General features: G+C 35.9%; 2 protein-coding genes across 2 annotated transcripts; one reads left to right on the top strand and one right to left on the bottom strand.

Annotated features, from left to right (window-relative positions):
- The first annotated feature begins 604 nt into the window (after positions 1 to 604).
- LOC114268298 (Tetratricopeptide repeat (TPR)-like superfamily protein) lies at positions 605 to 2,674 on the top strand. Its single transcript, XM_028209436.2, has one exon. The coding sequence runs from the start codon at positions 668 to 670 to the stop codon at positions 1,847 to 1,849; it is 1,182 nt and encodes a 393-aa protein (XP_028065237.2). The 5' UTR covers positions 605 to 667; the 3' UTR covers positions 1,850 to 2,674.
- Positions 2,675 to 3,814: 1,140 nt separating this feature from the next.
- LOC114268289 (receptor-like kinase TMK4) lies at positions 3,815 to 7,793 on the bottom strand. The gene is made up of 2 exons (XM_028209424.2): positions 5,191 to 7,793; positions 3,815 to 4,693 (listed from the first exon to the last, which is right to left on the bottom strand). The coding sequence occupies exons 1-2, from the start codon at positions 7,559 to 7,561 to the stop codon at positions 4,176 to 4,178; spliced, it is 2,889 nt and encodes a 962-aa protein (XP_028065225.2). The 5' UTR covers positions 7,562 to 7,793; the 3' UTR covers positions 3,815 to 4,175.
- Positions 7,794 to 11,527: the final 3,734 nt, after the last annotated feature.

Raw genomic sequence — 11,527 nt, 5'->3', positions numbered from 1 at the left:
CAAACAAATAGCCCAAATGGACTCGCAAAGAGGGTCGAGTTTTGACCCAAACCACCACATAAACATTCATATTGTGAAATTTAATTTTTTATTTTACATAATTACAAATTCATGTGAAATATTATTTGATAGATCTTGTTAAACAAGTTTAAAAAATTTGAATTTCATCAAAAATAAATATGTACAATAAAAGTTATGAATTTTTAAAATTTAATATACAAAAATTTTAAAAATAATACAAAATTGGAGCACACCATAAGAACGTATGAGATTGCTAAGGGTTAAAAAATATCTATAAGAATAAAATTGTTCAAACTCAAGTACGGAAATTACAATTCAATGGATCAAATTTTAAAATAATAAAATTTATTATAAAATAAAAATATCTTATAAATTAATTAAGAATTTCACTAAAATAAAATTTATTATAAAATAAAAATATCTTATAAATTAATTAAGAATTTCACTAAATTTTCTTAAAATATATTAAAATAAATTATTTATATAATTTCACTAAATTTTCTTAAAATATATTAAAATAAATTATTTATATAATTAAATAATTTTTAACAGTAGAACACAAATTTCTGTCTTAAAACTTTACACAAGCTAGTTCCCAAACTCTCTCTCTCTCTCTCTCTCTCTCTCTAAACAGAGCTCGTTTACAATGAGAGCAACGTTACGTCGTTCTCTCCTTAACTCCACTCTCAGAAACTCTCTCCTCTCTTCTCCTCCATTTCTCTCCATTTCCTCCTCCTCCTCCTCCTCCTCCGCCACCAACCACCTCTGCTCCTCCCAACAAAACCCCACAACCCTACCTCCACCATCCCCCAACCATACCTCCCCAATCTCTAACCCTAACCCTAGAACTCGAACTCCTCTCGAGAAGCAATTCGAGACATGGGTCGACAAGCTCAAACCCGGCTTCAGCCCGTCCGATGTCGACGAAGCCCTCCGCTCCCAATCCGATCCCGATCTCGCCCTCGACATCTTCCGCTGGACTGCCCAGCACCGCCACTACAAACACAACCACCTTACCTACCTCACCATGATTCAAATTTCCGTCTCCGCCAAGCGTTTCTACCACGCCCAAACCCTAATCGAGGAAGTCATCGCCGGAGCCTGCTCTCCCAGCGTCCCACTCTACAATTCCATGATTCGGTTTTGCTGTGGCCGTAAGTTTCTCTTCAATCGTGCTTTCGATGTTTACAAGAAAATGTTGAAATCTGATGACACTAAACCCTCTTTAGAAACCTACACATTGTTATTCAATTCCCTGCTTAGGAAATTCAATAAGTTGAATGTATGTTATGTGTATCTGCACGCCGTTCGATCTTTAACCAAACAAATGAAGGCTGCTGGTGTGATACCGGATGCTTTCGTATTGAATATGATTGTAAAGGCCTACTCTAAGTGTCTTGAAGTTGATGAAGCCATTCGGGTTTTTCGGGAAATGGGATTGTATGGATGCGAGCCGAATGGGTATACGTATAGTTATATAACCAAGGGTTTGTGTGAGAAGGGGAGGGTGAGCCAGGGTTTGGGGTTTTATAAGGAAATGAGAGGTAAAAATTTGGTGCCCAAGAGTAGTACTTACATGATTTTGATTTGTAGCCTTGCTATGGAACGGAGGTTTGAAGATGCTAATGAAATTGTTTTTGATATGTTGGGTAATTCTATGGCGCCAGATTTGTTAACTTATAAAACTCTCTTGGAAGGGTTGTGCAGGGAAGGGAGAGGTAGTGATGCTTTTGATCTGCTTGAAGAACTGAGGAAGAAGGATAGTATGATGAATGAGAAGACTTACAAGACTTTGTTGAATGGACTACATTTTGTAAGTGGAGATTAGATGTTATACACTATTCCTCAATACTGTCCTTAATATATAGATGTCTTTTATTTGATTCAAGAACTCCATAGAAGTTCAACCAATGTTTGAGCAAAACAGGATATGAGCATTGTTAAGTCAGTTTGGGAAATTTGGATTGCTGGCATGTTCTTTTGAACAGACTGATTTGTACTGCAGCTGACAAGTACTGAAAGAAGGGAAGATTTCTAGGTGTTTGAAATATCTTCCTGATTAATAAAATCTATGATTCAGATTGGCCCGTGATTATCAAAATACTGCTAAGATGAGTATGTATAATCACTCTCGCCAACTTTTATTTCTTCACCATTGACAAGAATGACCAGAATCTGCTATTGGTGATAGAGGAGAAATTCAATGGGATTGTGATATGTTAGCATGATTCTCAGCCTTGCCCAATTGCAACAACACTGTTTGCAACGGAAGACTGTTATGGAACAGGTAGTGTGAAGTTGGTTTGCAATCGGGATTTGACCCTGTCTGTCCATCACAGAACTGATAAATGGGCATGACACTGGCTGCAATAGCAGTGTTGTTCTTGAAGAACCCAGGGGTTTATCTATCCAGTGCTGTGGTAATTATGATACTCCATTACAATCAGTGGTTGAGATCTTGAAATGCAGAATGGACATCTAAACCATGAATGTTCTTCTTGATCAGAACCACGATGACAGGTTTAAAACGAGTGGAATCTATACTATGGATAAGATGGACATTGTTAGATTATTGGTGAATTACTTTGTAGTAGGTTGTAAGTTATTGTTTGCTACAATGAGGATATTTATAATATGAGTCAACGTTGAATAATCTTCTATCCTATGCAGTTGCACAATTGGCATGAAAAATTTGGGTTCAAATAGTGATATGGTTGTGCAAGACCCTTTCTTTCATGTTCCAAGTATTGAGTTTTTTTACTGATTCTATCTATTATATTGAATGAGCTACATGTAAGCGGAACTGTTTACGTTTGCAATAAATCCATGTAATCCCGCTATGAAATTATTATAATTATCTTTTGGAAGAAAGATGTTAATGGTAGATCGTTACAATAGTCCTGTTATAGATGAATCTGTGTGACTATGTCACACTTCCAATATTTGTTCTCCAGACCTCTTTGCTTATGTTGGAAGGTATTTACATCCCCCACACTGGCTTCTTCCCTGCAAGAGAGGTTCAAGGCCATGGTCAAGTCTCTTAAAGGGAAGAGAATTAATCACTCAAGGACTAAGATGGCTGGTGCATGCTGGCCAATTATTCAAGTTTTGGAGTAGCAAATGGATTCCGGCAAACAAAAATTTCAAACTTTAGTTCCCAAAACCTCTAGTTGCTCCTGGCCATATGAATCCTCATTTTTAGCACACTGGGACGCAAAGCTCATGATGGCTAGTCAGTCAGGTCTTGGGTCATCTGGTCACTCTTTACAAGTTTCCGAGTTTGACCCCTTGTGAGAGTGCAACAGTTATCTATGTTATTAGGACCTGAACTGAGACTTTTGGTCATCTTCAGTCTGGGCCCCTAGATTGGCCAATGGAGCCAGCTTCTTGGTTGGCCAAAATCCCCCAGGTCTGTTCCTTTATACTGGGCTTCTTCCACCCCTCAACAGCTCTGGTCTGTTCTCGTTTGATTATGTTTCTGTTTCTTTGTAGCTTGTTTTGGATTGTGTCATAAAAAATAAAAAGGAAGACCTCATTGTATGGTTACTTTGCATTTCAATTGATTCAATGCTTTCCAATCCAAAAATTTGTGCTATTACTTCCTCAATTTCCTTTTTTTTGGGTCCCAATATGGGCATAAGCGCAATGCCTACATTGGATAATATATAGAATTTCAACACTCTTACCATACCTCAACTGCGTTGGCTCGATCAAACCCAGTCCGAAGTTGACTAATGAAAAAATGTGCATAAAATCTTATCACATAGCGGGAAAAAGGAATATAATAACAAAATTTGTTGATGATACTTGTCATAAAATATAATGTTAATTTCTAATTCCACCTCTTCGTTTTGAGTTCTTACATCAAGGGCCATAGAACATCAAAAGATGGAACTCAGTTCCTCGATATATAAACAAACAAATTTGAAAACAGAAGACTATATAAGTTTGAATTGGTTCCTCCAAAAAAAAAAAAAAAAGAAAAGAAAAAAAAGTAAAGAATTGAATTGAATTGAATTAATAGGTCAAAAAATGAAACAAGAAAATGATTCGTGCAGTACACACTAAATTAAGTCTCACAACCATTGTATAAACAGTATAGAAACCTGTCTCCATATTTGTTGGTGCCATGGTACATGTTTGTTGACTTGTAGTCATCGGCCATCCTTTGAACTAAATGAGCTTGCAAACCCAGAAGGTTTATTAGGCATGCTTGAAGATGTGTAACCACTATTATAGTAATCGCTAGTCATTGTGGAAGTACCTTCACCGGCTTGCCATAGCTGTAAGACTTGAGGAAGGCTGGTGTGAAAGTCAATGCCGAAGCTATCTTCTTCATCAGGATTGGTGGGTTTCCATTGGTCGACAAGGGGAGACAAGACAGTCACCGCATGACCCATGTCAGGGCGTTGAAATGGCTCGCGAGCAGTGCAGTGTCCAGCCAGTTCTGTTACTTTGATGATGCTCTCATAGGTTTCTTCATCTGGATCTAGCGAGGGGTCTATAGATTTCCTGATGTTGTCTTTGTTAATGATGATCCTTCGGAACCAGGTAACTAAATGACTTTTCTCTTCTGGCAAGCTCTCATCCAATGCTTTTCTACCAGTGATCATCTCCATCAAAACCACCCCAAATGCAAATACATCAACCTTTGTTGTTACTTTTCCAGTGGCTGCAAGGAAAAAAAAGAAGAAGAAGATAATGGTTCAACATTCATATCATAGGATTTGATGCAGACCATACTGGAAATACTACTTTAGGCTAAGGTCTATTTGGTTGTCCCAAAATATGAATTGGTGGTAATTTTGAAATTAGTTCATTCAGAAATTAGATGTGTATTTGGTTGGAAAATAACGCAAGTAAAAATATCTCTGAGTTTTTCTAAATTTGATAGTTCATTTTTAGAACATATTAACTAACCTAAAACTGAAAGATTCAGCTTATGTTCTACTCAATGCTTACAGAAGAACTTAAATTGCCTCTTCTACTAATTGGAAAATTTTGAATTAGTTAATTTAAAATGGAATAAGTATTCGTGCAGTCAAACAAGCCCAAAATCTTTGCAAATTATAGAGCACATTAAGACCAATATGAAATGTTACGAATAAAATGATCAATGCAGTACCATAACTGGAAAAGAACTACTGATCATGGACTTCTTGTACTTACCAGCATATTCGGGTGCTAAATATCCAAATGTACCGGCCAACCTTGTCTCCACGGAGTACTTCCCATCGGGCGCGTTCTTCACCAAGCCAAAATCAGAAACTTTGGCTCTTATGTCGTCTCCAAGAAGTATGTTAGAGGGTTTTAGATCTCTGTGGATGAAACTCTGTTGTGCTAAGCTATGTAAATATTCAACCCCTCTAGCAACATCCAGGGCAACTGTGACTCTTTCCTTCCATGTAAGCGGTGAAAACCCCAGTTCTTTGTAATTGAACAGATGTTGTCCCAATGTCCCTTGAGGCATATACTCATAAACCAAAAGCCTCTCACTTCCACTGACACAAAACCCAATAAGGGCCACTAAATGCCTGTGTCTAACCTTCGTCAGGACTGCAATTTCTGCTTGGAACTCACTAAGCCCCTTCGAGCTCACCACTGTTGCTTCCATCCTCTTCACCGCGATTTGTGTCCCATCTTGGAATTTTCCTTTGTAAACAACCCCAAATCCACCCTGACCTAAAATGTTGTCTTCACTGAAATTGTTTGTCACTTCTCGAAGCACCTCTATGGGGATGGTAACGTTGCCGCCATCATAGACATGAATATCATTGTTGTCAGCACTGCCTTGACTGGGTAGTTCACTTCCAAAACCATTCACAACACCATTTGCACCACCATTCTTCAGCTTTTTATTCGCTTTTATAGAGCTTTCAACCAATTTGCGCTTCATCACAAACATTCTGTAAATCACCAATGACAAACCTACTATAAAAATCAAAGCTGCAACAATGGCAGCAACAATAACCCACAACGATGTAGATGATGATGAGTTTTGTGTTTCTACTACCGGAGTTCCACTTCCACTAGATGAACCATTTGTCCCATTTGTTCTGCCTGATGATGAACTTCCACTAGGGGAGCTAGAACTACTACTGTTGGAAGAACTTCCACTTCCATCTCCAGCATGCACGTCTTTTCCAAGTAATGGATTACCTGAAATCTTCACTTTCACACCCGAACCAAATTTTGGTACTTGACCCGAAATATTATTGTTAGAGACATCAAGAAGCCGAAGCAGTGCCAATTTTGTCAAGCTGGAAGGTATAGGACCGGTGATGTCATTATCATTCAAAAGCAAACTTGTCAATGTAGTGAGGTTAGCAATGGCGGGTGATATAGTCCCACTCCAACCTTGTTTCCCGAAATTAAGCACCGTAACGCTGCCCCTGGAATCACAAGAAATCGATATCGAACCCTTGCAAGGGTCATTCCCGGACCAAGAGTCAGCCAATGCCATTGGGTAACCCAAAGCCCCTACAATCTCAAGCAATGTGGTGACTTGTGGATCACAAGGACCCGGTTTTGAATTACAAAAGTTGTTTGTTTGGCCAAGATTCACCACAACACCCTTGCCAAAACTAGGTACTGGACCTTGCAACTTATTGTTCTGCAATGAAACATTAACTAAGTTTGGAAGAGTAGTTAGAGAAGGCAAGACAGGGCCAGTTAAATCGTTATCGCGAAGCGAAAGATCAAATAGCGAGGTACATCCTGAGAGATCTGGAATGGGACCTGAAAATTGGTTCTGATGAAGCCAAACTTGAGTTAATTGAGTCATTGAACTAAGAACATCGATCGTACCTGAAAGACCAAGCTCTTGATTGTTGAGCCAAAGGTTCTGAATCCCTGATTTAGCAAATGAAGGTGGTAAAGGACCCGTAAGATTGTTGTAAGAAAGCCTAAGGTTCTGAAGATTTGGGAATGATTGGAAAATGTCTGGTATTGTTCCAATGAGGTTAGATTGGGGTGCGTAAAGGGTATTCAAGGTTGTGGAATCAGAAAGAGTTTGAGGGAGAGTCCAAGCAGGGAGATTGGGGTTGTTCCCGATGCTTAAGGTTTGCAAGGTTGTGAGGCCAGAGAGGAATTGAGAGGGAATAGAAGTGAAATTATTGTTATCAAGAAAGACTTGTTGGAGAGAAGCAAGGTTGGAGAGGGAAGGAAAGGAACCAGAGAGGTGGTTTCGTTGGAGAGAAATAGATTTGAGGTGAGAGAGGTAGTTTAATTCGGAGGGCAATTTGCCAGAGAGTGAGTTGGAGGCAAGGCTAATGGAGGTGACATGGCCAGAGGAGTCACAGGAGATGCCGGACCAATCACAATGGTCGGAAGTAGAGGACCAGCCAGAGGGGGTTGGGGAAAGGGATTTAGCCAGTTTAGACATGGCGGAAGATTCATCTTGGGTGGTGGTAATAGTGGACAAAGAGGAGGTGGCAGAAGAGACTGAAATGGTGGAGGAGGCGGAGGACAAAGGGATTATTATTATTGTTATGACAAGGAAGAATAGTAATCTTGGATATGTTTTGTCGTCTTCTTCCATTGTGGTGGTGGTGGTTGTTGTTTCTCTTTTTGCACCATTGTTTGTAACATAAGAGAGAGAGAGAGAGAGAGAGAGAGAGGGAAAGAGGGGTCGGAAGAGACAAGTTTTGTTTTGGTCGATGCTAAAAATGAGGGTATAGGAGAGGAGAGAGAAGGAAAGGGAACCGGTCTTGGGGAAATTAAGAAGCGTTACTTGGAAAATTGGTTAGGAGTTGGAGCTACGAATTACCTTCATCAAAAATGTACATTATTAATGTAGTAGATTCTATTATTAAAGTCAATCATAATAGTCGGAAGTATTATATGACATATATTCTATTCGCATATAAAAACTATTCGGAGTTAAAGGATTAGTTTTAGAATTATGATTTAAGTTTGGTGTTGTAATTTTAGTGTGGAATTGTGAGTTGAGTTTTGAAAAGAAAAAATTTGTTTGATTATAAGTTTTAAAAAAAAAATTGAAAAGAGTTTTGAATTTTTAAATTTTGATGATTTTACCATCCTAGTCCTGGTCTAGCATGTGGAGTATGGTTTATTTTGATGATTTAAATGTTTTAACTACTAAATTATAATTGATAAAAAAAAAAGTATATTAATTTAATAAGTACAATTAAGTGATTGTATTATATATTAAATTTTTTAAAAATAGTTATAAATGTTGTAAATTCATGTCAACTCTATCTTATTTTTCTTAATTAAAAAAAAAAGAAAAGAAGAAAAAGAAGTTTGCATACATATGATTAAAAAATAATTAATTTGAATCATTACAATTGAATCTACAATAAACTTGTGTTGTACTAAACTAAAAGTGTTTGATTCTCTTAGATGACATGAGAGAAATTGCTTTCATTTTGGAAATATATGATTTGTTGGGTTTTGAACTTTGGGTCCATTTCTCTCAAGGTGGTGGGAAGACTTGAAGTATCGAGTTAATATCTCTTTTAATTTTGTTACAGGTTACATGTTGGTAATTTGATTTGTTTAATTTTTAGATATTGATATGTGAATTATTCGTGAAACAAAATAGGTTGATTATATAATTATAGACATATAATTTCATCAATTTACCTTCAAATAATAAATGGACTACAAGTATAATTTAGGTAAATTATAAATTAGTTCTTTCAACTTTTATCTAATTTTTCAATGTGAACCTCAAATTTTAAAATTTTCTATTTAAGGTCTCTAACTTTCATAATTAAGTCAATGTAGTCCAATCTATTATTAAATAAGAAAACTTTGTTTTTATGTCATATTTGGTGGATAATCTATCCATAGGGACGTAAAAGTTAAACAGATTGGATCATCAAAGTGGGCCTTGTAATGGGCCTATAAATCCCAAATTAAATGGTCAAATATTCTCTACAAATGGATAGAAATTTTCAAATAGATTTGAAACATCACTCGATCATGTATCCGGCCAATAGTGTTTCATAATTATTCAAAATTTTGAAACATATATACCCATAGTTCCATGATATTAGACCAACACATAACTAACGGGGTGTTCTATAGCAAAAAGACAAAATAATTACTCATCACCATCGGATAAAACTTTTCAGGAGAAATTACAAAGTAACTCTAGAGTTTATCTTTATAACAAATTAACCTTAAGTTTTTAATTTGTTCAAATAAAATCCTGCATTTTCAAATTGCGCACAATTTACACCATAGGTCTGTTCCATTAATTAAAACTAACGAAAATGAGAAATTTTTTTTTTTTTTTTTTGGGGTCTATTGGTGCCAATCTTTTTTTCTTACTTGGAAGCTGCGCTAAATTGATAGCATTGCACTTCTTTGAGTTTTCATCCAAAATACGTATCCAAATCTTGCTCATGTGATGGCCATTCAAGGACATGAGATTATGAAATTTTTTGCCTTCATTATCACTTGGATAATTTAAATGTTTAATCCTTCTCGTGCTTTGGTTGTCTATAAATTAATTTTTATTTTTTATTGTGTGAGAGCTTGCATTCCTAGTATGGAAGAACTTGAATTACAGATGCTACCATAGCCACCATCGCAGTTGCTATTCACCACCACCGCCGCCACCGTCCACCACCTTCACCAACCATCTCTACTGTCGTTGATCTACCACCGCCACCGATCATCAACCACCTCCATCGCCGCTGGTCTACACTCTATTTTCTCGATCTTACACTCCATCATCAAAGATCGACCGGAAACAATCTTGAGAATCTTGCCAAAATTTGAAAATCTTTTCAATTTTTTATTTTTTGGTTTTATTTTTAGCATTTTTTTTTTTTTGGATTTTTCAGATCTCGCCCTTCTTTCTTTACAGATCTATCAGCTTCTTATAAACTAATGTTTAAAGAATTCTGTCAGTGATAAATTTATCACTAAACGTAAGTTTAATTTTTTTGTTGATTTTATATTGATCTATGATGGATTTATTTTTTCCCTCAGTGATAAATTTATCCGTGTCTATTGTTTCCTATGTGTATGTGAGAGGAGCATGGATTCTTGTAAGTGAGTGAACATGAGTAAGAGTGAGTGAATCAAATTTATTTTAATTTTTTTAGAAATCGATCAGTGATAAATTTATCACTAAATGTGTTTCTAATAAATTTAGTAAATTAGTCTGTGTTATATATGTCTATGTAGTTGTATTTTTTGTGAGTAAACAACAGTGAGTGTGTGTGTAAATATGAATGAGTGATTGAGTAGTGGAGGTGGTGGCAGTAGTGATGTAGTGGTGATAGATGTTATTTTTGTTGAAACAATTCAAAAAAAATGTCGCTGGAAATTATCACCGAAGGTAATCGTTAGTGACCGATGGTGGTTATTGGCGGAGGAGGAGAGTGTTAATAATAGGGATGAAGAAGGTGAATGAAGGATATTTTAAGAATATTGATAGGTGCAAAAATGAATATGACTTGTAGGTAAAGAAAAATGCTTGGGAGCACTAATTAGTGCTCCCACTAATTAGGTGGCAGTGGGTCCCGCCATTAATGATGTGATGTTTTGGTCTTTGAGTTGTATTTTTTTTTTTTTACTTTTTTAATGCATTAGTGCTATTAGTGGTGATATTTTTAGTGGGATGAATCATTGCTGTATAGGTAAATAAGTCTCCTCAATAGGACCCACTCGTAAATCTTTAAAAAAAATTAAGTGAGGCGCTTAAAACAAATTTAAATTATAATTTATTTTTTTAATTCTTTTTTCTTCACTGGTTAAAATACAAAATTATTAATGATGGGGTGAACGTGGAGTACAATGATACTTATAAAATATATAACAACGATAAGATAGTTTGTTTTGATATATATAAAATACAATTTATTCAAATTTAATTTTGCATACTTTTGCTTTTTTACCAATTTCATTTTTACCGTTGCCTTTTTTTTACTATTATGTATTTATTTATAAAAAAATAATACAGAGATATAAAAAAAAAAATATGACTTCTTTCGAACGGAAGCCTCAGAGGAGTGCCTAGCTTCTTAATGGTCCACCAACTATGGGCATAGTGATGTTATTATGCCAAAGTAGTTACCAATTTCCAAACGAGCCCTAATTCCATGCTCTACTCTCAACCGCAACTCCTTTTGCTACAATACCAAGCACCAAGCAAGCAGACTTGGAGGTGCTGTTGTCCCTTCAAGGCACAGTAGTTTACTGTACCCCACTGTGGGAGTTTATTCCGAATATTTTTTAATAATTTGAACAATTGATATTGTAGGATTCGTTAAGAATTTTATTCATATAAAAAATTAAGTTAATTGGATATTCATAACTTTATAATTTGGTCTTAATTGTTTTTAAAAATTTATGAAAGTTATGTTAACTGATAATTTTTATAAAAATAAATGTGTTTTAGTTATAGGACTATAGATATCTAATCAATTTTATTTTTTACATGAATAATCTACTCGATGAACCTTATAATATGAACAATTCAAATTATCGAAAAAAACTCGAAACGACGCTCCCCACAAAAACATAA

The sequence above is a fragment of the Camellia sinensis genome, chromosome 3, assembly GCF_055761805.1.
Source record: "Camellia sinensis isolate YWXY chromosome 3, ASM5576180v1, whole genome shotgun sequence".
NCBI lineage: Eukaryota > Viridiplantae > Streptophyta > Magnoliopsida > Ericales > Theaceae > Camellia > Camellia sinensis.
The sequence above is the reverse complement of the archived record's forward strand: the minus strand, read 5'-3'. Positions and strand labels throughout refer to the sequence as shown.

Coding starts and splice junctions, on each gene's coding strand:
- LOC114268289 (XM_028209424.2), bottom strand. CDS start 7,561: ATGGAAGAAGACGACAAAACATATCCAAGATTACTATTCTTCCTTGTC. Junction 4,694..5,190: donor TTTAGCACCCGAATATGCTG/GTAAGTACAAGA, acceptor TTTTCCTTGCAG/CCACTGGAAAAGTAACAACA.
- LOC114268298 (XM_028209436.2), top strand. CDS start 668: ATGAGAGCAACGTTACGTCGTTCTCTCCTTAACTCCACTCTCAGAAAC.